Here is a 27,491-nt window from a genome sequence, read left to right on the forward strand (position 1 = left end):
CACTGGTAAAGGTAAAGACGCAAAGATGGATTCATGAGTACCGTACAATTATATTTATTTAAACACATACACATCTCAAAGATTTACAAATAAGGTAACTGACAAATAAACAAAAAGTCTCTTTATGACCTTCACCTCTTTATCAGGAGAAGTCTACACATCTATATTTATTTAGAAGCTGTGTGGAAACAGCATCATTTTGCCAGAACGACATGTACTAAAAAGGCAAGAAACAAGGTTTAAAACTAATAGAATTTCTGACTTAAGGTGAGGTGGCTCATTGCCACCAATCAACCTGGAAAATGTTATAGAACCATCAAAGCTCTTAAATTAAACTAAATAAGGCCATACACTACTGCATAGAGCCTTTTTTAATGATTATTTTTTCACTATTAAGCTGTATCGCCGCGCCTTCATGGTGGCAAAGCGGTCAATAACGTGGCTTTGACTCACTTTGCATAGTTGCTCCTTTTCAATGGACAAAAGAGAAAGTTGGTGAAGCCTTCCTTGCCCCATGGTTGACCTAAGCCAGGTGTGGAGCCTTCTCGACACACTGAAAGATCGCTCTCAACTACAACTGTTTACAGGAATTGTGAGTGCAATGATCTGAATTATCTGTGTCAGTGTTGGGAACATTGTTGGATCCATATATGTTAAAAACACCCTGTATATCCATCATTTCCTTTTTTGTGTTAAGGAAGTTTTTGTCCACTAAAACTTCCTCAAGTTTTGAAGACAGACAATTTTTCATTCATTATTCATTTTCCGCGTGTGCGTGCACGCATGGTGTGTGTGTGTGTGTGTGTGTGTGTGTGTGTGTGTGTGTGTGTGTGTGTGTGTGTGTGTGTGTGTGTGTGTGTGTGTGTGTGTGTGTGTGTGTGTGTGTGTGTGTGTGTGTGCTATAAAACTACAGGCTACAGACGCTCAGTATTGAAAAACTGGTGCTAATTATGTGGGCAACATTCTTTAACAGCAATCAAGTTGTCATTGTTTGTGTCAAACAAGTTGTGAATTTGTTGTAACGTTAAAAAAGGAGATGACTTACTCTGGGCTGTTTCCAGCTCCCGTGGTTTCCAACGAAACATGATCAACAAAAAAACAAGGAATTGAAAGCTACTTACAATATGCCTAGGTTACAATAATTTCCCCTGATGGCAGCAATGTTCCACTTTCAGCTGGAATTCACGGTAGGCCTACATCAAAACCACGTGTCTTCTTTAGATTTCAGTTCCCTTTATTTATTCACACAGTTCAGCAGCGGCATTTATTCAGAATCAGAGCCCAAATTAAAGCTGCATTTAGGGCGACTATCACTACCCAGCAGAAAAATAGATGCACTATAAATGGTTTTGTAGGCCTATAGCAGTCACGAACATGAGCATAGTTGTGGAAATGCTGGTGTTAGAAAACAAAGTTGACGGGAATTAAAGTGCTGCAAATCTAGCATTAAAGGTTAATTTAAGAAGCTTCTCACCAGTCATTTGTCGCCTGGTCGCAGTGTCGAGTTTTTTTTAAAGTAGTTCACTAGTCGTAGCGTGCAAATAAATTGCAGTGTCAGAATGCAAATTAAAGCGCTACTACTAGCAAACTAGTTTCAGCGTGACTGGAGAGAACTTCCTTAAATTAACCTTTAATGCTAGATTTGCATCAACGCTATTGTGTGAATTAGTATGGTTCTCTTCCATGGAAGCCGGAAGTGGGAGATTCCTTATTTTTTTTACCATTATTGTTTTATTAAAAAATTTCTCCTACAGGGGATTGATAAAGTTCTATCTAGACTATTGAACAGAAAGAAACACTTGGTCATACTTTACACACTTTACCACTGAAACATTCAGAAGAGTCACGTGGACGAATCCGTAAATAACTGATTTTTTTCATTGGTTGTTGCGTTAAATCTTACCCAGATACAATAGGGCTATTTTCTGATTGGCTTTTATGTAGCCCCTTTCGTTTTTTGATTGGCTGGTAAGAGGCAGGCTCGACTGAAGACTCCCGAGGCAGCAGGAGATGTACTTGATGAATCCTGCCGATTCCATAGCGAGTGCGGCGCTTCTGCAGATTAATTTAATAATGATCAATGGAATTTTACTGGGGCACTGGAGACTTTTACTGGGGCACGTGCCCCAGTAAAAAGGGGCTGACGACGCCTCTGAGCTAAGGTCTGGCTCGCCACCCGTGCAAAGGATTTCAGGCCGGTACGGCATAGACCGACCAATCGCAACCGTTTATCTAATATGAGTGAGGATCATCCGATGACGGTGCAGAGGAGTGGCGAAAAGGCATTTTCAATTGAACAAACTGGACAGTCTAATTTCTCTGAAAGAAGAACAACACACTGCACTTAAAGCTTTTGTTGAGAAGAAATGTGTTTTCTCAGCACTCAGTGCTGCATCACCGATTTTGTTGCTATGATTGGTTGAAGGCTTATCCAATTGAGTCCAGAGGCCTTTTGGTCTGCGCCTGTTGGTGATGTGACGTTCCAGTCCAATTTCAGTTTCCAATTCGTCCGGCGATGCCTGCCTACCATTCTATATGGAAGAAAACCAATGCCATAATGTTCTGGATTCAAACTATGAGCTTTGTATATGGAATTGTGAAGTGACACTTTGTGTCTGCCTTGTGTATGAAAAGTGCTATATCAATAAAGTTGCTCTGCCTTGACATAACTCACTTTTTTCTGTAGTATAATGAAACCTCACTGTTCTGGCATCAGATGCCCAGCACATATGGCAAACATATGACCAGCTGACCAATCAGAGAAGACCTTTCGGGAGGGGACCGTTTTTTTTTTTTTTTCTTACACTAAATCATGTAAACTTATACTAATAGTAACCGTTATTTAAATGATTAACCACCAAAAGTGAAATTTTCACCTCAACCATCACTCAACACTCAAAAAATGCAAGGCAATGTGACTGGTTTTGATACTTTGATGCAAAAAAATTCTCTACTGGGTAAACTCAAAAATCTTCTTTCCGATTTCTTTTGCCAAGGACAAATAAGGCTACAACTTTTAAGAATTGTAGCCTGCAAATGTAAACCTAGTTCATAATGGTTTCAGCAACATTTCATGATTTCCAAGTTGGTCCTCTCGTCTTCTTTGTGAATTATTCACGAGAACAGACTAATAATGCACTATGTCCACAGGCTGAGATCTCTTTTTCCAGACAACATATGGACTTAAAGAGCCATTATGTAAACAACAGCTGTTACAGGCTTAATGACTGGAACAAGACCATTTAAGTTGCTTTAAAATCATAGTGTATCCACACCAGTGGATGAGTCAGCTAACACAAATATATTTCAATGAGGCATACAGGTTTCCAGTCAGTCAGTGGATCAAGTATCGATTTCTTTCTGAATTCACAGCATTTGGCTCTATGAATGAATAGCTGTATTGCACAGCCAACATTAATTTAATTATCGTTTCAAATATGTCCCATCACCATTCCGTTATCAGAAGAATGACTGATACAGTTGTTCAGGTGGTATTTGTGTGTCTGGCTCATTTTATGTAATGTATATAATGTATTATTTTACATTACATACAGTTGACCACCCCTCAGATCTCCATCTGCCATTTTAGCTCTCCAATGACGCCATCTACTGTTGCCACAACTACATTGCTTCACTCGATTTTCACAGCATATTTAAGTTGTTTCACATTAAATTCTGCACAAACAAAAGGTACTTGCATTTGTATTTATTTGTGACAAAGACTTTTATGCATACATTATAGTTAAAGTCATATGGTAGAGTTGTACGGTCAATTCTTGACCATATAACTCTTTCCTAATTTGTACGCTCAAGTAGATTATGATAGGGATTTTATCACTCAAATCTCAAGGATCAGGTTGCAGAAAATACTGTATACATTAGGGTCCATTAATTTAACTATTTACAAAGTGAGTTCTAAAGAGACAATACATTTTTGTCGTTGTTTAACATGTCAGGGACCCATTTTTTAATTCTAGCCCTAATTAGAAATTATATAAATCAAATCACCAGGTGTGACATCACCTAAAACATTCACCACACCATGCACGGTTCATGGACTGCTCTAACGATTCAGGATCTCCAGAATTCATCTTGCAGTTTAAACTTTCTTCAGGGTCTAGCCAACTGAATTGATTAATCATGTAGCCATATAATAAATTACATCAGTCACTCAACAATCTGATGCAATGCAATCATGTGAATCGTTTTTAGATCAACACTCAGATCACACTTTGTCAAAGGAACTAGGAGATACATAACCATTTGTTATCCTTGGAAAATCTCAAAAGATAGGCCACAACTTGTATCCCTAGCTCCTAATGAGGTTGAGTGAGCAAAACATATCAGAATCAATAACATTTCACAGTACTGAAAGAGAAGGACTAAATTGTTCCTCTCATCGTTTTTGTGAATAATTCAAGATAGCATACTAAAGATTATAATGCACCATTTTCCCGGGCTGAGACCCTGGTCTTCTCTTTCAGAAAACAGGATTTAAAGAGCAATTATGGAAACAACATATCTAACCAAATAAATGATGGCACAAGAAAATGTAAGTTGCTTAATATAACTTAAAGTGCATCCACACCAGTGGATGATTTAGTTAAATAGCCTAAATATAATTTTAACGAGGCATGCAGGTTTTCGGGCCGGTTGTCAATCAAGCATCAATTTCTTTCTGAGATTTAAAAAAAGACACGCCTTAAACCGACCTCATATACATTTAGTTATGTCCTGATGCTATATCTTCAGTAAATGTATGCTTGCAATTCAACAGTGCAATAATGTTATTTAAATACTATCTATCTATGTTCAATTATGTATAATATACTATTTAATTTTGTTCAGCAGAGCTTTCTTTAGGTTATGTACCTATTAGCAATATCATAAAATAACACTTTAGGCTTTACTGTACAAGAGCAGCTTCCATTCCAGAAAGTTTTATCATCATTTCTGAACAAAACCATTGTCAATTGATCTAAAAAGGTGCTGAATTTTTATAAATGTTACAAATGGTAAGTCACTGATAACATTTGGTCTTGCAAAGAATAGATGTAAGTTACAGCAAAAAAATATCTTGACACCTAGCTTCAAATTTGTCCCGTTGTAAATTACCATTTAACAAGGTTGCTAAATACATGATTGCAAACCAGTGCAGATATAAATACTCAGTTACATAGAAGTAAGAGAAGCACCAAATCCCAAAACATCCATCACATAAGTTGACCCTCTTCGAAGAATTTTTAGAACATTAAATCATACCTTCATGGTAGTTGCTCAAATAAACAGTGAAGAATATCTACAATTCAATTCAGAAGTGAATCAACATTAACCAACATTAGGTCTACAATGCTGTTCAACTTATGACTGATACACAGTCATTCAGGTAGTATTGGTGGGTCTGTGGAATACAAACATCGCTATGTTATATATAAACTTTCACTGCTTTTGTGAAATATTTTACATAGGATCAATTTGTACACTGAACTGTCCACACCTCAGTTCTGCATCTGCCAAGTGAGCTCTCGTAGAAACAGTGCATGGTCATTCCCTTTCAGTCCAAAATAAATATAAAACAGAAGTCTGGAAGTAGGAGGGATACAAAAGATAATATTCTCTTTTTACAAATTTTTCCATTGAATGTTCTATATACTGGTTAAGAGGACATAGAAGACGGTTTGAATATAATATGGCTATTCAAGCACCAACATGAATGAATATTTACAATAATGGAATTATCAATAACTAAAATAACTGCTTATTTGGCGTAACAATAAGAGCAAGGACAGCATTTAAAACTGTCAATGCTGTCTATAAAAGTTATAAAAGAAAATATTAATACTTAAAATATTAACATTTACACTTAAAAACGATTAACACTTAAGTGTTAATAGTACTAAAACAGGAACACTGCCACATTTTCAAGTTAATAAATAACTACCACTTGATCTTGATGTGGTAGGCCTATATCTCTGTACCCAGTTACCCTATGCAATAGATATTAAGCTTAGATATTAAGGTCAACAAGTAACCTAAGTAATAAAATAAACAAATTTGCACGTGTCCCATTCTAAAAAAAAAAGCTCAACAAACAGCGTTTACCATTTATAACAATTGTTGAAATTTAAAATAATGGATATACAAATTATATAAGAAGAGTAATTGGAAAACAATGAGAAATAAAGAAGGGAATGACACAGGTCTGCATTTGCTACGAGAGCTCAATTGACACTGGAAAAATATAGAACTGTCTCGTCACTTGACGTAAACTGTCACCTGTTGTCTTGTGGTCTTTCCTAAACAACTTTGGGTGACTATAAGCTGTGTTACAACAGCGGTGGTCATGACTTCGCCTCGACACTAGTAAACATACAACTCATCGACCTGTAAACCTCTCGATCAACAGTGGACCTCTTGTTCCGATAAGTTGGTTGTTGTGTGTTGAGCATGTCCGGTTTCTCCTGAATCTCCCAGGCAGGTCCGGGGTCTCACATCTGCAGTGGCGAGAAGGCGTAGAAAGGAAACTGGGCTTCGTCCTCGTCCACGAAGAAGCACTGGAAATAGGGCTCATCTAAAAGAAGACATCAAAATGGCATTGGAGTAAGTTGTGTTTCGGAAGGGTTAGGGAAAGGAAGAGAGAACATACATTTTCATCAGCACTCCACATTGCCACATTTTCCAAATGTAAAATATATTTCGACGTACCTTCCAGTAGGTAGTCGTCTGTTGAAGACTGTTCTACTGTGGGGATGAAAACACATAATGATGATTACAATTTAGAAAATAAGGATTTTTTTGCATCACTAGACTCATGCTTTGGCATCATCCACTGCATAGCTAGACTCAATCACTCAACCAATACCCTTTGCTTTCTCTTCTTTTGCAGTCTTCTTCTCAACAGATTTTCCTGAAAAAAAAACGTACTGTGAAGTTTCTGTGAAGTAATATAAACGAAGTCGCTGAGTGAGGCAAATACCAAAGCAACATACCCTTGGTCGCTGTCTTTTGTTTCTCCTTAAGACGCCTTTCCTCTGTAAAATAAACAAAATGAAAATATAAACTAAGCCAACTGTATTCAGGCAATAAAAGTGTCACTTAATTGTACCTATGTTATCACAGACTATATTAACATATATCAACATACTTTGCAAAAGTCTGTTCCTCACATGGCACTATGGCAGGTTTGACCTTTTCCTTTGAAATGCTATAGGCTCTATTATCGAAAGATATATACGCATTGCCTAGGAATTTACCTGCACAAGCACAGCAATATCTAAGATTTGCTGTGGGCTTAGAGGCAGGTTGAAACTCACACTTTGGTATAGGATATAATCCAGGCCTTATTTAAGATATATTGTTGGTCATCTTGTGTAAATTAAATAAATATACCTATTCTAATATATTCTAAAATATTATTTCTGCCTTCACAAATAATAAGCTGGGTGTGGAAATACATCACAATGCATGTGTTGACAATCTAATTACACTGTTACTAAAAACAGGTTAATGTAAGGCTATGTGCTTCCAATGTATTGTAAGCACCAACGCTTTCTTTCTTAGTCCACAGACAGCCACCTGCCTATACATGTTCCATGCCTGCAGCCTATATGCTGAATTAAACTAAAGCAGAAAAAAACAAGGTTTCAAATAAACCAAACCCAAAGAAATAATCATGCTGAGACAGCTGTTTGTTCACGGTGAAGGAAGTTGATCATTGGATGGAATACTGAATGCATAGTGGGGAATTTCACATTGAAACAGTGGAGCGCATATCAATGGATAGTCTTGACCAAACACTGCACACTTAGATTATTCACTTACTAATTTTATATCATTACATTTAAGTCACTGCTACTCTTCTTGGCTGCCATTGGTTTGGCCCATCGTTTTAAAGCTGTAGGTTAACGCCTGTTACTAAAACCCACTACATTTCGTTTTCTCCCTAATGTCAACTAAACTAGCTATATTTTGTACCTATTTTATAGTGTACAGGGTGTGTTTTATTAGGAACTGAAACTCTACTGTCAATCTAAAACAACCTAACAGTCTGATCCAAAAATAATAAAGATACAATAAATTATATTTCACATGCACTTTATATGTTTTTTTCTTTACCTTTCTTTGTAGTAGTCTTCCTTTTCGGTTTTTCGTCCCCTATTTCAATATAACACGGATGCATAATTGATATTTATTTTACAACACACACACACACACACACACACACACACACACACACACACACACACACACACACACACACACACACACACACACACACACACACACACACACACACACACACACACACACACACACACACACACACACACACACACAAACATATTGATCATCAACCAACTGAACAAATAAACCGCTGGCAGGATAGTACTACCTGTGTATTTCCTTGCTGCTGGGGGTATGGCCCTCTTTGGTGCTTCTATGTAATGAGATACAAACACAGAAACTCCAAAATATTAATATATAATATCATACCAATCCATTACATATACCACATCCATTACAAATATGAACAATAGAAGAGCCCATCAAGGAATGAAAGTGAATATAATTCAACGTAATGGGATCCAGTTTTACAACCGTAATTTAAGTCACCATGAAAAAGGTTATCTCTAGCATAGTGAAGTTATAAATATTTTCAAGGAAATCCTCGAAAATGTAAAATGTTTGAGCAAAAACATTAACATATTGGAATGGTTTGATAATTTTGTTGTGTGATTTAGTTCATATTATTATAATGAGTTAATGGAGAATTTCCGATGATACAGATTACGGCATACCAGTTGCACTCACTAGTAAATCGTTATAGTGTTTCTTTTGAATTAATCTGGAAACAACACAGATACAATAAAAATTCTAGAATATTAAAATGACACATTCAAAACAATCCAGGAAGACACCTATTTTCATCTAATAGTTCTAATCAGGTGTAGTTTTTCAAAAGATCATATCACGCCTAGCCGCATCATCAAATCATTACTATGATACAAAGGACATACAAATAAATACAAATGGTTACACACTAAGGACCGTCCAAATTCTACTGAAGTATGGTCCATAGAAAATATAAAAATACCCAGGAAACCCAATTTACCTTTTTTCAATTGCATAGCCTTCATCCGCTCCTTTTCTAGAGTGGCATTTTTGCGCAGATAATCAACCTCTGTCAATATAGAAAATATTTTTTCAAGTTTTTACCTAAGTTTAGGTTGGGTTTAAAGGTATATTGTAGAGTAGGTCTTCTTTTAGATGGATAATGCCGAGATGTAGCTCGGTTTTTCACAAGGAGATACAAACAAATACAAAAACTGTCCAATCAAATGTCTCTCACTTACCTATCTTTGATGCCATTGATTTGGACTTTTCCTTCACAACCCCAGTTTCTAAAATAAGCATGTAACACATTTGTCTTGTTTTCAAGTCAACACCTCTGGATATAGCTGGATATATACTTTAATGATATAATGCAATTATTTTATGATATAATGCAATTATGCAATTATCAAATTGTCTAGATAAATTAAGGTGCCATATCTTTCATTGCTGGTGCGGCTTTCCTTTACATAACATTTCATTTAATTGTGTTGAAAGTGTACAAATATGTATACGTCAACTATAAAGTTGTTTTCACACACTAACCTTTTGTGGGGATGGCTGATTTGGACTTTTCTTTCTCTGCTTAAATAAACCATATGATGAATCATGATCATTTTGTCATATCATGGTCATTTTATCTTTAATTTAGTACTGTAAACTGCTTACATATAGCTCCTTTATAGCAAAAATCATACCTTTCTTCAAAGAAGCTGTATTCTCTTTGTCAGCTTCAGCATCTTAAAAAATGTAAAATGTTGTGAACAACAGTGATGCATTAAAAAATTGAAATGTCAATTTTTTTGACATTTTTTTTTGACACCATTTAAGACAATAATTACCTTTCTTTGTATGAGCAGGTTTGGATTTGTCTTTGGTGAGCTCAGCATCTAAAAATAAAATTATTGTGTTTTAATTCTGACATGAATACTTAAAAATCTGTGTCTCTATATAAGAAACTGTACATTAAATTAACAGAAAGAAACATTTGATAAATGTTATGTATTAGCAGGGAATGGATCTAAATAATAACTAAGGCCCCGTTCACACAAAGCCGATTTCATGGCGAAACCGCAAAGGTCTTGTACGGTTCGGCCTTCCGTACACACAAAGCCGGCGAATCCGCTGACCGAAACCGCAAACTTCTGAAACCACCCTCGGAGGTGGTTTCAAATCTACCCGGTTTCTTTTTGGATTCGTGTGTACGCCTGAAACCGACTGAAACCGCAAACCATGACGTCATCGCCCCACCCCTCGACCTCCTAGCCAATGGCTCTTAAGCCCGCGGAGTCTCAAAAATCACATGCGAGCATGCGCATAAGGGCAGCCTTTATGCGCATGCTCGCCTCTTCTTCTTATTTCATTTATTCTGGATTTCTGTACCAGAAGCGGCGCCCCTTATGGGCCTGGAATGTGTACTACAGCGTTTCTACAGATCTACCCGGTTTCGCTTGGCTTTGTCTTTACGGAGATACTTCGAAACCGGATAGATCGAAACCGTAACGGTTTCGCCCGGTTCGGCTTCGTTTGAACGGGGCCTAAGCCTCACACCTCCAGCTTCACCAACTGAGCCTGAAGTTCAGCACCTTACCTTTCTTAGATAGCTTGGCTTTGTGTTTAAGTTCTTCTGGCTCCATGGCACTCTCCACTTCTATGAACCAATGACAGTATTAAGGTATATTACAAAGCTATTGTAGGAATTATACTCGGTTTACAAGGCGAAAATAAGTGAATATGAAACTTGAGTACTTTAAACTGAAGTAAAAAGACAGTAGGTTTGACCTTGATTCTTTGACAATTCGGATCTTCAATAAGAAGATATTCACTCAAAGTTGAATTGTTCTGGTGTAACATAAATGAGTGATGCCACAGCATTGCTTGGCTTTTAAAATGAAAGGACTTTAAGTAATACCATGTTTTGTTTGTGGGGGTGGCGGATTAACTTTTCGAGTCTAGTGGGTGACAAGTTTTGAAAAAATACAGTCCTCAATTTGGCAGCCTTTTGAAACCATTACAGATTAACCAAATAAAGTATTCAATTTAGAGGAGCATTAAACAATTTAGTTTTAAAAGGGTGCATAGTTTCAGAGACTCCTTTGCAAGAGCTTTGCAGACATGCTGACTTGGCACCATCTAAAGAATAAATTTAATCAGAGATGGAAACATTTGCTGTAGCTGTTTATGATAACTATTTTGAATCAGATCAGCCTCCGGCATTAAGGTACAAGCTGTTAGCTGTGTGTATTTATCTTGTACCTGTTTTTGTAACATTAAGGTGAGACTTTTTAGGGGCAGCGACTGCTTCCTCTGTGTCAGCTTTGACCATCTTGATCGTCTTCTTCAGTCCATCTTCTGCAAATGAAACCAACTTGTCATTAATAATAATAAAAAGCTTCAAAGTAATTGAACGCATATTCCGTGATACAATTCCGTTTACAATTAACGTAATTATTTTAAATATTCTTTGAAAATATTGCAACATAAAAAGCAGCAAGGTTATAGACCAAAAGGTTGATTGTGAAGTCCCTATTACCCCACCTGTTTTTGTAACATTGAGATGCTCCTTTATAATTCTGGTCTCCCTGACAACCCGAATCATCTTTGGAGACTTCTTGGGTTCATCGTCTAAATTAAAAAGCGGTGAAAGCATTACATGAAAAAAATTAATTGATATTAGCAATCGTATGGATTTTGGATTTTTTGAACATACCATAAAAATGTTCTGTGTCATTTGGTAATTTATTCAAAGTGTAATGCAACACCACAAGAGCATTAATTATATGACCCTACCATTTCAGACCTACCTGTCTTAGTGACTGGTTTTTTGAGAAGACCTGGTTTTATTGATTTCTCCTCTGCCTTAGCAATCCTCTTGAGTTGGATTGCCATTTTAGAGGACTTTGTTGCTACTGCCACATCTTTGGTAGGCTTTTCCGCCTCCTTTTTGGAAAGTTTCTTTGGTGTCTTTTCGTCTTTGATTTCTTCTTTAGGTGGTTTCTTGGTTGGTTCTTGCTCTTTTGGTTTCTTCACCTGCATTTCCACCTTCAACACCTTCTCTGTCTTGGTTTCTTCTTTAGATGGTTTTGATGGTTCTTGTTCTTTAGATTTCTTCACTGGTTTTGCATCCAACGTTGAAACCTTCTCTATCTTAATTTCTTCTTTAGGTGGTTTTGTTGGTTCTTGTTCTTTAGGTTTCTTTACTGTTTTTTTGTCCTTTGAAACCTTTTCTGTTTTGATTTCTTCTTTAATTGGTTTTGTTTGTTTTTGTTCTTTGGGTTGTTTTTTCACTGGTTTTTCCTCCTTTGAAACCTTATCTGTTTTTATTTCTTTAGGTGGTTTTGTTGGTTCCAGTTCTTTAGGTTTCTTCACCTGTATTTCCAACTTTGAAACCTTCTCTGTCTTGATTTCTTCTTTAACTGGTTTTGTTGGTTCCTGTTCTTTAGGTTTCTTCACTGTTTTTTCCATCTTTGAAACCTTCTCTGTCTTGATTTCTTCTTTAACTGGTTGTGTTGGTTCTGGTTCTTTAAATGTCTTCACTGGTTTTTCCTCCTTTGAGACATTCTCTGTCTTGATTTCTTCTTTAATTGGTTTTGTTGGTTCTTGTTCTTTAGGTTTCTTCACAGTTTTTTCGATCTTTGAAACCTTCTCTGTCTTGATTACTTTAAGTGGTTTTGTTGGTTCTTGTTCTTTAGGTTTCTTCACCTGTATTTCTAACTTTGAAACGTTCTCTGTTTTGATTTCTTCTTTAGGTGGTTTTGTTGGATCTTCTTTAGGTGGTTTTGTTGGATCTTCTATAGGTTTCTTCACAGATTTTTTCTCCTTTGAGACCATCTCTTTCTTGATTTCTTCTTTAAGGGGTTTTGTTGGTTCGTGTTCTTTGTGTTTCTTCACTGTTTTTTCCGCCTTTGAAAACCTCTCTGTCTTGATTTCTTCTTTAATTGGTTTTGCTGGTTCTTGTTCTTTAGATTTCTTCACCTGTATTTCCAACTTTGAAACCTTCTCTGTTTTGATTTCTTCTTTCTGTGGTTTTATTGGTTCTTGTTCTGTAGACTTCTTCACAGTTTTTTCCAACTTTGAAACCTTCTCTGTTTTGATTTCTTCTTTAGTTGGTTTTGTTGGTTCTTGTTCTTTGGGTTGTTTTTTCACAGGTTTTTCCTCCTTTGAAACCTTCTCTGTTTTTATTTCTTTAGGTGGTTCTGTTGGTTCCTGTTCTTTAGGTTTCTTCACTTGTATTTCCAACTTTGAAACCTTCTCTGTCTTGATTTCTTCTTTAACTGGTTTTGTTGATTCCTGTTCTTTAGGTTTCTTCACTGGTTTTTCCTCCTTTGAGACCTCCTCTGTCTTGATTTCTTCTTTAATTGGTTTTGTTGGTTCGTATTCTTCGTGTTTCTTCACTGGTTTTTCCTTCTTTGAGACCTTCTCTGTCTTGATTTCTTCTTTAATTGGTTTTGTTGGTTCCTGTTCTTGAGGTTTCTTCACAGTTTTTTCCATCTTTGAAACCTTCTCTGTCTTGATTTCTTTAAGTGGTTTTGTTGGTTCTTGTTCTTTGGGTTTCTTCACCTGTATTTCTAACTTTGAAACATTCTCTGTTTTGATATCTTCTTTAGGTGGTTTTGTTGGTTCTTCTTTAGGTTTCTTCACAGATTTATTCTCCTTTGAAACCATCTCTTTCTTGATTTCTTCTTTAAGTGGTTTTGCTGGTTCTTGTTCTTTGGGTTTCTTCACCTGTATTTCCAACTTTGAAACCTTCTCTGTGTTGACTTCTTCTTTAAGTGGTCTTGCTGGTTCTTGTTCTTTAGATTTCTTCACCTGTATTTCCAACTTTGAAACCTTCTCTGTTTTGATTTCTTCTTTCTGTGGTTTTATTGGTTCTTGTTCTGTAGACGTCTTCACAGTTTTTTCCATCTTTGAAACCTTCTCTGTTTTTATTTCTTTAGGTGGTTCTGTTGGTTCCTGTTCTTTAGGTTTCTTCACCTGTATTTCCAACTTTGAAACCTTCTCTGTCTTGATTTCTTCCTTAAGTGGTTTTGTTTGTTCAAGTTCTTTAGATTTCTTCACAGTTTTTTCGTCCTTTGAAACCTTCTCTGTTTTTATTTCTTCTTTAGGTGGTTTTGTTGGTTCCTGTTCTTTAGGTTTCTTCACTGGTTTTTCTTCCTTTGAAACCTTCTCAGTTTGGATTACTTCAGATGGTTTTGTTGGTTCTTGTTCTTTGGGTTTCTTCACTGGTTTTTCCTCCTTTGAAACCTTCTCTGTTTTGATTTCTTCTTTAAGTGGTTTAGCTGGTTCTTGTTCTTTGGGTTGTTTTTTCACCGTTTTTTCCTCCTTTGAAACCTTCTCTGTTTTTATTTCTTTAGGTGGTTTTGTTGGTTCCTGTTCTTTAGATTTCTTCACAGTTTTTTCGTCCTTTGAAACCTTCTCTGTTTTTATTTCTTCTTTAGGTGGTTTTGTTGGTTCCTGTTCTTTAGGTTTCTTCACTGGTTTTTCTTCCTTTGAAACCTTCTCAGTTTGGATTACTTCAGATGGTTTTGTTGGTTCTTGTTCTTTGGGTTTCTTCACTGGTTTTTCCTCCTTTGAAACCTTCTCTGTTTTGATTTCTTCTTTAAGTGGTTTAGCTGGTTCTTGTTCTTTGGGTTGTTTTTTCACCGTTTTTTCCTCCTTTGAAACCTTCTCTGTTTTTATTTCTTTAGGTGGTTTTGTTGGTTCCTGTTCTTTAGGTTTCTTCACCTGTATTTCCAACTTTGAAACCTTCTCTGTTTTGATTTCTTCTTTAACTGGTTTTGTTGGTTCTTGTGCTTTAAATTTCTTCACTGTTTTTTCCTCCTTTGAGACCTTCTCTGTCTTGATTTCTTCTTTAATTGGTTTTGTTGGTTCCTGTTCTTTAGGTTTCTTCACCTGTATTTCCAACTTTGAAACCTTCTCTGCCTTGATTTCTTCTTTAAGTGGTTTTGTTTGTTCAAGTTCTTTAGATTTCTTCACAGTTTTTTCGACCTTTGAAACCTTCTCTGTTTTGATTTCTTCTTTCTGTGGTTTTATTGGTTCTTGTTCTGTAGACTTCTTCACAGTTTTTTCCATCTTTGAAACCTTCTCTGTTTTGATTTCTTCTTTAGGTGGTTTTGTTGGTTCCTGTTCTTTAGGTTTCTTCACTACTTTCTCATCCTTTGAAACCTTCTCTTTCTTGATTTCTTCTTTAGGTGGTAGAGTTGGTTCTTGTTCTTTATGTTTCTTCACCTGTATTTCCAATTTCGAAGCCTTCTCTTTCTTGATTTGTTCTTTAAGTGGTTTTGTTGGTTCCTGTTCTTTGGGTTTCTTCACTGGTTTTTCCTCCTTTGAAACCTTCTCTGTTTTGATTTCTTCTTTAACTGGTTTTGTTGGTTCTTGTTCTTTAGGTTTCTTCACTGTTTTATCCTCCTTTGAAACCTTCTCTGTTTTGATTTCTTCTTTTGGTACTTTTGTGAGTTCTTGTTCTTTAAGTTCCGTTGCTAGTTTTTTATCCTTTGAAACATTCTCTGATCTAGTTTCTAGTTTAGTCGGTACCTTTGATTTCCTTATTTCTTTTGATTGTTTCATAACGGTTTTCTTTTCCTTAAGTGGTTTCCTTGTCTCAGGTTCTTTGAGGTGTTTCTTTGCTTCTTCATCTTCCTTAGAAGGAAGAGCCTCTTCTTTGGACTGCTTTCTTTCTTTCTCTTTTACAGGGAGTTTCTTTGGTTCTACTGTAGAGTTTTTCTTTAGGTCTTTCTGCACGTTAGAGGATACAGTTACATTTTCCTCTTTGGAAGGGACCCTTTTTAACACTATCTTTCTAAAGATTTCCTTTGCTTCCTTGGCACCTTTAGATGGTTTTGTTTCTACTTCAGGTTTCTTAAGCCCCTGCTGTTTTTTAGGTGTTTTCTTAACTCTCTCATCTTCAGGAGTTGTCTTTGTTTCCTTGAATTCCTTAGATGGTTTCTCAGCCTGTTTCTCATCTTCAGGTGTTCTTTTTGCTTTTTGTGTTTTAGGTTGTTCCTTGGCATGTTTTTCCACTTTTGAAACCTCTGATTTAATTTCTTCTTTAGAGGGTGCCATCGATTCCCTTACTTCTTTGGATGGTTCCTTTAATGTTTCCTTTTCCTTAAGTGGTTTCTTTGCCTCAGGTTTTTCCAGAAGTTTCTTTGCCTTTTTATCTTCCTTAAGAAGAACCGCCTGTACTGTTTGTCCTTTAGAAGGCTTATTTTGCTTTATCACTTCCTCTTCTTGAGTAAATTCCTTCAGCAATTTGATTAATTTCCTTGTTTCTTTTTCCCGTACTGTGAGTTTGTGCGATTTCTTTGCCTCCTTGGACGCTTTAGTTTTGGCTTCAGACGATTTATTTATTTCCTTTTCCTTTAAAGGTTTTTCCAAATGTTCCTCTTGCTTGGATAGTTCCTTGGAAGGCTTTCTTACTTTCTCTTTTTCAGGAAGTTTCTTTGGTTCTTCCTTAGAGTGTTTCTTAAGGTATTTCAGCTCCTTAGCAGATACAGTTAGATTTTCCTTTTTGGTAGTTTCATTTATTACCTCTATCTTAGATAGGATTTGTAGTTTTTCCTCAGAATGTTTGCCAGACTGTTTCTCTGCTTTAGATGGCTTCTTCACATAATTTTCTTTCTTCTCTGGTCCTTTGTCTTTTCCAGATCGTTTCTTTGCTTCCTTGCCACCTCTAGATGGTTTGGTTTCTACCAGAGGTCTCCTAATTCCCTTCTGTTCTTTCTGGAGTTCTATAACTGTCTTGGATCCAGGAGTTTTCTTTGATTCCTTGACCTCTTTGACATATTTTTCTCTCTTTGATGGCACAGTTTTTTCTTTCTCCTCTTTGGAGGATTTTAGTGGTGGACTCTTTGCATCTTTTGAAGGTTTGGTTTCTACTTCAGATTTCCCTTTCTCCTTCTTTTCAGAGGGCTTCTCCACCTCTTCCTTGGAAGGCACAGTTTCCCCTTTTTTGTCCTTCAAAGGTTTCTTCACTTCCTTCTCTTTAGAAGGTTTCTGTTGTTTTGGCTCTTCTTTCAATGATTTAAATGGTTCTCTCTCCTCTTTAGAAGATTGTGTGTCGTTTCCGTCCTTATGAGACTTGGGTAGTTCTTTAATTTCCTTGGAAGGCTTCTTCACTTCCAGAACTTTTCCCTTGTCAGAAGTCTTCTCTAAAACCTCTTCTTTTTTAGAGGGTTTCTTCATTTCCTTTTCTTCTTTAGATGGTTTTATTAATGTCTTAACTTTTTCAGAATGTTGTTTAGTGCTTTTCTTTAAAGGCATTTTTGGTGCTTTCTCTTCCTTAAGTGGTTTCTGTGAATCTATTTTATCTTTAGCTCTTTTCTCAACCTGGTCCATTTCCTCAGATGTAGATTTTTGCTCAGGTCTCTTTATTTCAGTCTTTTCTTTAGAGGGCTTCTTTTCATCCTTCTCTTTTTGAGATGGTTCTTTCACTTCTTCTTTAACCTTCAAAAGTCCCTTTACCTTTGCTTGTTTCTTCACTTCATCCTCCTTGGATGGTTTTATTTGCACCCTTTCTACCTTTGAAGATTTCGTCACATTTTCTTCCTTTAAAGACTTCTTTAGGCCTTTCCCCTTTTTGGACGGTGTATCTGTTTTATTAGCTTTGTCGCCTTCCTCAGTCAGAGTCTTTGGTTTAGTTATTTGACCTGAAGGTTTCTTCGTGTATTTTTCTTCATCAGAAAGCTTTTGTGGTTCCTTATCATGTTTTGTTGGTTTCTGAGCTACTTTTTCTACCTTTGCAAGTTTCTTCAATGCAATTTCTTCCCCAGAGGGCTTCTGTAGTTTCTTCACACCCTTTGATTGTTTCTTAATGTTTTCCTTTTCCTTAGACAGTGCCTTTGGTTCTGTTTTATCTTTAGATTTGATGATAGATTTTGATGGTTCTTTTGCATCGGTTCTTAGTACCTTCATTTGTTTTTGTTCTTCAGAAGGTTTCATTATTTCTTCATCTCTTTTTGATGGTGTTTGTGGTTCCTCAGCTTCTTTGGATGATTTCTTCCACTTCTTCTCTTCCTTGGAAAGCTTTTGTTCAGATGGGTCACCAGACCGTTTCAGGTCTTTGGAAAGTGTTGTTTTTTCTTCTTTTACATCTAAATATGGACATTAACAGTGGAATTACTATTTTTAGTTTCTCTATGTTATCCCCACACCCCCCTTTCAATTACAACATCAAGCATGTCTTATTGCATTAAAAGTGTTGCCCATAATATAGTGAAATCATGTCCTAACTCATTGATCGAATTTCGTATCCTTTTCCTCACACAATTATTCCTTTTGTTATTACTCTTATACAATGGCTGTCTGTTTTATACCTGTTGGTGGTCGGCCCTCACTTTTCTCCTTAATGTATTTTGACTGAGGTTTGGCCTTTTGTCTCAGATTGAAAGCTTGAGCTGGTTCTAAAATACTCCCATTAGAAAGCTTCCATGCATGTTACTTTGAGAAATGCATCCAGCTCAGCTGTAAACATAGCTATAACGCCTTTGCAGTACCTCACAATAACGTGTGAAGGACTAAAAAATATGTGACATAATTTCATCAAACAAATTGTAATAAAAAAATAATCGAGTGCAAAAATCTAGCTCAGACACTATGGTATTTAAATATTGTATTTAATATTGGTCTGTGCTGTGTTCCGATATCCATACTTCCATGAGCACACTTAAACGAGTACACAGTTCGAATACGAATACTCTGCGGCTCACTTACCAGAAATTATGGTGGCGACTGCCGCTGCGGCTCGTCACCCGCAATAAACATGCCGCTTTGAACAGTGAACTCTTTACGCCTAGCAGCTATAAAAAAGCTGAAAAGCTATACAATTTACAAAATGACTGTGTAAAATGCGCCGACGTTGGCTCAGCCTGTTTCCGCCTCTTCCGCTACGTAGCTAAGATGTCTGCGAAAAGTGTGCATCAATCGTTTTTACCGTTTTGAATACACCATCCGGGTCCTTTCAGTACACTTCTTTTCGCCCTGCTCGTAATTTGAACGCCTTATGTGCTCAAACTAAGTATAGTAAGTACGGGAAGTATGGATATCGGAACACGCCCGGGGTTCCAGTTAACTGACTGCAGTTGAAATGCAGAGCAATATACCTTGAAAACGGAATGGAATTATGTAAGGGAGGGCCAATATTCTTGTCATACATACAAAACATGCCCATTGCTTGCATACAAACATAAAGCATATGAACTTGATGAAAACACAAGATGAGACATGGGATGTTGCTTGTGTGTATACCTTTCTGGTCCAGTCGATCTTTGTTCTTGAGACTTGAGGCTTTGAACATTGCCATGAATCCTACCCTTCTGGTCTCATCAGAACGAACGTAAACCTTCTTCCTTCTCCTCGGTTCCGCTTTCGTGCTTTCACTGCTGTTGTTGTTGTTCTCGTCGACGTCGTCAGACACATCATCTTGGTCAGAGAATGGTGGTGGAGTCGAGATCTTTTGCACATCTTCACTGATTACTTCGGACACTGCATCGAAGGTGACGGGCTGTTCTGCACTCAGGATTTCAAGATGGAGGTGCTCAACAAGCATTTCATCTTCTTCCTCCTTTTTGTCATCCTCTCTGTGTTCCTCCCCCTCCCCAGTAATGACATCTTCATCGATGATGTAGTCTCCTTCCTCCTGTTGCTTTGGTTCAACAGGTACAACATTTTCTACATATTGATCTTGATAAGCGCTTACATTTTCATCTCTCATGTCGATGTCATCTGCCTCTTCATCCTCAGAAAGGTCTTTTTCGGTATGAAATTCTTCAGTTTCATCCGTCTTGGTGTAAGATGCTGTCTCTTCTTCGTCAAGAGAAGTCAGATGTGTGTCCTTCCCTTCTTCACTGAGGTCTACTTTATCATAATCTAGATGCTCATTTGTGTCTCCATCTTGAGTCGGTTGGTCTTCAGAATCGAACTCAAGGTCCTCATCTATCTCCACCATTACCTCAGCCTCTAAGACCTCCTCCTCTGTCTTGAGGTCCTCCAGTTCTAATTGTTCTGATTGGATCCCCTCCTCTAATCCAAGCTCCTCTCCTTCGTCTTCCTCTAATTTGTCTAGTTTTGATGCATCTCCCTCTTCAAATTCATCCTTCATCTCCTCTAGGAGATCATCCTCTTTCTCGCTCTCCTTCTTTTCTTGAAGGTCCTCATCTGTCTGAATCTCGTCTCTCTCTTCCTCTAAGAGTTTCTCATCATCCTCCCTGCCATCATCATTTAAGCGATCCTCCTCTTTCTCAATCTCCTCCTCTAAGAGATCCTTATCCTCCCACTCCTCATCAAAGAGAACCTCCTCCTCCACCTCCAAGATATACTCTTCTTTCTTCAACTCATCCTCTAAGAGATCCTCATCCTCCCATTCTTTATCTAAGAGGACCTCCTTCTTCTCCTCCTCCTCTAAGATAAACTCTTCTTTTTCCAACTCCTCCTCTAAGAAATCTTCTTCATCCTCCCAGTCTTCAGCAAAGAGAAAATTCTCTTCCCCCTCCTTTAAGCGAAATTCTACATCCTCCAACTCCTTGTCTAAGAGATCCGCCTTCTCCTCCAACTCCTCATCTAAGAGAATCTCCTCCACCTCCTCTTCGTCCAAGATAACCTCCTCATTCTCCTCCTGATCTAGATCATCCTCTTCCTCTCTGTCCTCCTTCTCCAGGACAACCTCCTCCTCCTCTGTGTCCTGCTCTAGGAGAACCTCCTCTAAAAGAACCTCCTCTTTCTCCTCCTCCTCCAGGAGATCCTCTTCCTCCCTGGCTTCCTCTTCTAGATCTACCTCTTCCTCATCTAATGCATTTTTCTCCAATTTCTCTGCCTCTTCTTTCAGTTCCCCTATCTCATCTGCCACACTACCAGTCTGCTTCTCCTCGTCGTCATCCACTTCCTCTTCCCCCCTAGCCTCCTCCTCCTCCTCCATGTCCGTCTCATCGTCATCTGCTTCCTCCTGCTCTGTCATCTCCTCGGTTTTGAAATGTTCCTCAGCCTCATCTTCATTAAGCAGGATTTCCTTAAGTGCCTCTTCTTCCTCCTCCTCTGTTGCATCATCTCCTTCCTCTCCCTTTTCCTCGGCTTCGAGGGCCTGAACCTCTTCCTCTTGGTCCTCCTTGATGGGCTCTTCAAAGGTTGGCTCTGTTTCTGTCAGTGTTTCGGCTTTGTGGTCAGTGATCTCTGAAGAAGAGACAGCATCCGATTTGGCACCAAGCATAATCTCTGTAACTGTATTATGAAACTATCGGTCTTTGTTTGCTACCCCATAACATATGGGTTTGTGTGTAGGAAGGATGTGTTTAATCAAAGGATATTTTATAACAGAGAATTATGGAGTGAAATGGCAAATGAGATGACAAGTAGACTTATAAATATGCTGCATGAGGGTTTTCATAAACATGGCGTGTGCTTTCATGCAAAGATTGAATCAAAACATTCCATGGAAAACAAACGTTAATAAAATACAGACTATTTACATATGTCAGTTAAGATTATTGACCAAAACAAGTCACCAATGCAGAAGAGGACGATATGACATTAGACCAAAGGAAATGTGCAATCAGAAAGATTTTCCATTAAAGATACGTTTTCATACTTACACATGCTCACACATTTGAACATTTGAAAATTCCACAAATAAACAAACTTTAATGCATCCGGACATTTATTTTGGTGAACATATTACAAAAAAATATATGAGACCATGCATGGATTTGTTAATTCCGTTTTTGAATGATCAGCAAACATACTGAGGGGCTCATATTAAACACAACACAACGGTGTCAGGTGACACCTGACACAAATATAATATAGAACATATATAACATGCATGAAATGTGACATTAGTTTCAACATGTAATATTATTATTGATCTAGCCTGCTAAGTAAACAGCCATTAATGCTTGGCTATGCTTGAGAAGCAATAGCTTATAGGATAAACTAAATGTATAACGTAACTAACTGTGAAAATATGTTTGCTGGGTCAGCTAGAGTTAGTTCGTGAGTTAGTTTGTTAATAAATCGTACAAGTTGCACCTTTAATAATTTCCAGAACTTCACAATTTAACAGTTAAAGCCATCAGGATATGATTATCCCTATCAACCAATATCAGCAATATCAAAATGCTATGATCCCAAAATAATTAAAATGACCTTTTATTGTATTGCATAACATACTGTTGAATAAGACCTGTATCAATACTGATATTTTTCCTCACTAAATATATGTCAGACAAATTCAATTATTTAATCTAAACAAATATGTAGAAAAATGCACATACCTTCTTCACTTACAACCGGCGGTGTTACTACAGGTTCACCTACAAAAGCAACATACAGAACATTAAAAATCCATACACAGATGCACATCTGAAAACTCTTTGTGAGGCTTGTTGAATATATGATAATATGATTTTGATTGACAAAGTACCTTGATCACCAGTGATCATGCTTGCCATATAACCCACAAACAGCTCTTTCTTGTCGGTCATTTCCACCAAAACATCAGTGACCACTTGCATGGGAGCAACTGTTACCTCAGGAAGGATTCCTACAATTTTAAATAACATCATGTCAATATGTATTTGTGAGTTCAAAAGGATATAAACATTTCAATATTTTGAAGTGGTTGTCATCTCCATCATAATAAAGCGAGTCACTACCCATTGCAAGTTTAGGATTACTCTCTGTCTCTAGCTTCAGGATTGCCCAATAAGAGCCATTCAATTAAAACAATGCCTTTAAGGATGCCCTAGGGCGTCAAATAGTGTGTCATTATCATGATAACAATAAATTAGATAAACATGCATAAAATAATGACATCATTTTATGAAATGTCCGTGTCTGCTACATTTATACACTGTTATATACTGTACTAGTTCCAGTTAAATACCTTGTTCATCCGTCAGCAGGTTGGAGAAGTAGGCCACAAGCATCTTCACCTCTCCAGTGATGATCTCCTTTATTCTGCTTAGCACCTCCATGGGACTGAATCCCATGGCCTCCTGGATACCTGATCCATGAATAATGAATTGATAGAACGTCGTTATTATATTGGTTGATTTGTATAAGAGTATTCTTGTTAGTATGTTATCTCATGTGTAAGATAAGTGGAGTTTGAGTTTAATTGGATGCACAATACCACTTTTTCAATTTTGAGATTGTAACCTTTCTCCTCATCAGACATCAAACTTTTTGAGGTAACAAACAGAAAACCAAACTTTTTTACTTTTTGGACCTATTTGATGTTATGTTCTAATGTTCAATCTGTACTCATGTGGTAATTAGGCATGCAAGCAACACTATTTATACAGAGAGATTAGGGTGAATGTGAAAGAGTATAGCTACCTTTGGCGGTTTCCAAAACTGTATCCAAAACAGTGCACAGCATGTCCTGAATGTAGCCTACTAATCCGTCTACGAAGCCCATAGTAACACTGAAGACATCCCTGCCCACCACCACAGGGTCAATGAAGCTAAGGTCAGCGGTTCCTATTGGAGGAACAGAAACAGTTAGTCCCATGCTGATCTTAGTTATGTTGCTATGTAACATATTAACAGATCCAAAATACATACAACATCTTAGTCTACAGCCTTGAATGAAGTTTGTTTTTACGCTACATTGTAGTGTGAAAAAATTTATATGTTTCATGCCAAAAGTGAACAATGGATCATCTCCAAATATTAATATAAGGCTAATTAGTAGTGAAGTTGTTAATGTTAACATTGAACTTGATTAGCTTGTGACACGATTTTAAATTTAGAAGAATAAGAATATACCTTTTGTCATGTCCAGTATGCTATCTAGGACATCACACAGTCCATCCTGGGCATAACTCACTACTCCACCTATAGATTTGTCGGCAACATGGAAGGAATCCCTGATTACGACCAAAGGGTCAGTGAAGCTAAGGTCTGTGGCCCCTGAGGAAGATAAAACAAATATATTAACAAATATACCATTCAAAAATGTTATTTATTAATTATGACACATGACATCGATAGCCATTGCACATAAACTAAAATTGTAAACTCTTGATTGATAATCAAGAGTTTACGTAAGATATTATCAAAATGCTAGGACAGTAAGAATCCAACATACCTTTCCCTACACCCAGGATAGTGTCCACCATGGCGCAGAGCATATCCTGGACGTAGCTAAGCACGCCATTCGTTAGGTCGTTAGAAGCTGCGAAGACGCCTCTGCCAACGACCACAGGGTCAACGGTGCTAAGGTCAGTTTTTCCTATGGGGATTAAAAAAATAAAAAGTTATTTGATTAAAAGAAAATTAACATAGTATGAATTAGGATTGCTGTAAAGGACCACTAAGGTTAAATATGCTTTTAATTCTTCCATCGTAGCCTACTGTAACTCACTGTATTCCTGGCTCATTCAATACATCCTCCCCAAAACTTAAACTAGTTCCAAATTTTGCAGCTACTCACAAAATCGAATTCATTGTAAAATATGGCAATGACGGCAAGCTCAAGGGATAAAATATCGTAACAATTGTGATTACAATAATTAAACATGAATGATATTAATCAATATCTAGTGGAAATTAGTGGTTACTTTTTTTAGCTTATGAAGATAAAAACATGAGTCGTTGTAAATACCTGCATTGATGTTGGTTAAAGTGTCTAGTATGACATCCAACAGTGTACAGAACAAGTCCTTAAAGCAGCATATGTTTTCACACAGGTAATCATTCGTAGAATGGAAGAAGCTTCGTCCAATGATCACCGGGTCAACGTAGCTCAGGTAGAAGTTTCCTGTAAGTTTGAAATCACACAAAATATAACTTATATAGGTGTATTTTTTCAATTAGATAAGACCTGTAGACCCATCATCTCTTATATGTTACTGTTCACACTATGCTGCTATGTAACAATATAAATGACTGATATAATTACTGTAGATATTACTTTAGCTGTAAGTAGAAGGCTATTTATGTTATAGAGTGGGCGTGGCTTGTCATACCATCTTTATCAGAAAACTTTTGAAAGACTGCGTCCTTGACTTCTGCCATTTCTTCCGTTGCATAATTTGCTACCGACATTGGGTCACTTAATTCCGGTGAACACTCTGGAGCCGAGAAAATAAGACAGAAAACAAATGATTAAAATCATCACAGAAGAAAGAAGACAAATTAGTAAAATCCTCACATAGATTCAGGATTTCTATTTGAAACACACGTACCTTGAACTTTATAGAAGAGGCTTGAGACTTCATCGAAGGCATTGTTAACAGATTGTATGGGATTCAGCATAATCTCCTGTATGTCTGAGAGCAGAAGCACAAATGTATATATGCTGACTGAAATGCTGGTTTGGCACGTATGAGACAGAAGGCATTGAGAGAGAGAGAGAGAGAGAGAGAGAGACCAAGAAACAATGACTCTAAATAGGAGAGTTTGACTCACCTGGAACAGCCTGATGTTCTACAAAGTCGAACATCACGACCCCCACGACCCCCCAGGAGATGAGCGCCACAAGAGCCACCACCAACTCCACGGAGACCCTCAGCGTTCCCAGCAGACCCAGACCACGGGGCCGGACAGAGGCTGCAGGAGGGGCCACAGCTCCCACACCCCTGGCTGCAGAGAGAGACAGACAGGTTCCCCCTTTTACCTTGACTGAAGGAGCCACTGACTTTAATGACCAATGAAACCCAATGTGCTATGCTTTTATGTTTTTAATATTTGCGATACTGGAATATAATATCCCAATACTAACTGGTGTTTACTATACAGTGCTTATCCAAAATCACATAGTTGCATTGGTGTTTATATACTGCAGGTACAATTGCTTTATCAACAGCAACTAACTAGCGTCAAAGCCTATTTCATTCTTGAATCCAGTCTGCCTGAAAGGAATGATGTTATGTATTAAAACATTCAGGAATATAGTTCCAATTTTATTTTTATTTGGCAAATATCATAATGAAATTGTTTATTTTATTCTATCACTTTTTAGAAGTAAAAATCTCGTCAATATGCTCAACAGAATATATCCGACGACCAATTGCATAATAATTGCAACACTTTGTCTAAAATGAACTACAATGTCCGATACTGTAATAATAGTAGCCTGCATCTGTTACAAACAACATTAGGTCAGATTAAGGTTAAAGAAAAACTAACCAATCAAATCTTGTAATTAAGGTTACGCATATATTCTAATTAATTATCCCCATTGGACTTAAAATAGTGTTTTTTTTAAAAGAAGCACCCGTGTGTTTCCAATGACGAGGCATTGGAAAATGCTGGTCACAGCATTTTAATGCGTCCTTGCACTCGTCAATATACACAGTACACATTACCAGTATGACGGTGTCAAGTTTGTTTCTGAAATAGAACAGGGGCCAGGGTGTCCTCTGACACTTTACAACACAAATACACCAAGCAAGCTGGTCTATCCAGTTAACTTCCTCAAACAAATACTGAAGGATTTTCCGCTCAGCGAGATGTTACAAAAAATAAAAAAAACTATAGGCTATAGGCCTAGAGGGCAAATTAATTAATAACAAAGAGCGTTTCTTTCATCAACTTCAGATTAAAGACAACATTCAAAACATCTGATCTATAGAAAGCATACAGGTTGTGAAAAGGACGGACAAGTTAAGACAAATAAGTGGTAAATAGTGAAAAGTTATTGGAGCAACAATGTTTCAAGAGAACACAGCTAATGCGTTGGCCACATGATATGCTGCATTTATCGTAAGTAAAGTTCGAAACAGTGTCGCGGTGAGTTATTCATTACTTGTATTGTTGTTTTCAGTCAGCCCTGTTAACTTCACTGGTGTGACAGGTGTGTGGACCTACCTTCAGCCATAGTGATAAAAAGTTATTTCTGTTGCAATTCTTGGGTTTGTGGCAGACGCATTTACAGAGGAGATCTCTCTGGTCTCGGATATATGCAAATCTTATCAGTGAATCCAATCAGCATCCACTTGTTGATAAATGTTCAACCCAGAGCAAAGATCATTTATTCCATTTCCTTGGGACGAGAGCGGGAACCCGTCCGTTTTTCCGACCCATAAAATCCACCGGCTGAATGTTTCAAGGAAAAAAGGAAAGGAAGAGAAAAAAGAGGAAGAGGTAGGGATCGAAGACTATAATGGCAGTATCAATGAGTTTACAGAAAGCTAGGGATTTGGTGCTGCCAAAGAGGCAGCATTGAAGACGGGGGTCTGGGGGTTGATGAGGGAAAGGGAGACCAAATCGGGGGAGGAGAGAGGCGAGCTGAGCGAGTAAAGCACGGGGGAACTTTGAGTATAGCCCACCCAATTATTGGCACATCGGATGGGTATAGGTCAGAACGGATCACACAGAGCCTCGAAGGTAACCTTATCCCCCACATACACAAGTTCTAGAGTTATTCTTAGCTGGTGTACAGC

General features: G+C 37.4%; 1 protein-coding gene across 4 annotated transcripts; it reads right to left on the bottom strand.

Moving 5' to 3' along the window:
* Positions 1 to 855: 855 nt before the first annotated feature.
* si:ch211-266g18.10 (titin) lies at positions 856 to 27,359 on the bottom strand. Of its 4 annotated transcripts, XM_056590967.1 has the most exons (28): positions 26,917 to 27,359; positions 25,516 to 25,689; positions 25,293 to 25,376; positions 25,074 to 25,178; positions 24,710 to 24,865; positions 24,194 to 24,337; positions 23,872 to 24,015; positions 23,440 to 23,583; positions 22,985 to 23,104; positions 22,523 to 22,642; positions 22,374 to 22,412; positions 19,357 to 21,273; positions 14,443 to 18,203; positions 11,916 to 14,355; positions 11,650 to 11,736; positions 11,368 to 11,463; positions 10,703 to 10,762; positions 9,954 to 10,001; positions 9,810 to 9,851; positions 9,658 to 9,696; positions 9,354 to 9,401; positions 9,113 to 9,181; positions 8,393 to 8,437; positions 8,116 to 8,154; positions 6,990 to 7,031; positions 6,863 to 6,907; positions 6,706 to 6,741; positions 856 to 6,571 (listed from the first exon to the last, which is right to left on the bottom strand). In XM_056590967.1, exons 1-28 carry the CDS (start codon positions 26,924 to 26,926, stop codon positions 6,489 to 6,491), a joined length of 10,137 nt encoding a protein of 3,378 aa, XP_056446942.1. In that variant the 5' UTR covers positions 26,927 to 27,359; the 3' UTR covers positions 856 to 6,488. The 4 variants fall into 4 exon arrangements, with proteins under 4 accessions (XP_056446942.1, XP_056446940.1, XP_056446938.1 ...); XM_056590965.1 differs by having other exon boundaries at positions 9,658 to 9,693; positions 11,916 to 18,203; XM_056590963.1 differs by having other exon boundaries at positions 11,916 to 18,203.
* Between the last annotated feature and the right edge of the window lie 132 nt (positions 27,360 to 27,491).

This window comes from Gadus chalcogrammus, chromosome 5 (genome assembly GCF_026213295.1).
Source record: "Gadus chalcogrammus isolate NIFS_2021 chromosome 5, NIFS_Gcha_1.0, whole genome shotgun sequence".
NCBI classification, from domain to species: domain Eukaryota; kingdom Metazoa; phylum Chordata; class Actinopteri; order Gadiformes; family Gadidae; genus Gadus; species Gadus chalcogrammus.

Bases quoted from the DNA above. Each gene is read 5' to 3' on its own strand.
- si:ch211-266g18.10 (XM_056590963.1), bottom strand. The intron at 24,338-24,709 runs GTATTTACAACG...TAATCCCCATAG, and splicing joins TTTAACCAACATCAATGCAG to GAAAAACTGACCTTAGCACC. The intron at 9,852-9,953 runs GTAATTATTGTC...ACATTTTTTAAG, and splicing joins ACCTGCTCATACAAAGAAAG to ATGCTGAAGCTGACAAAGAG.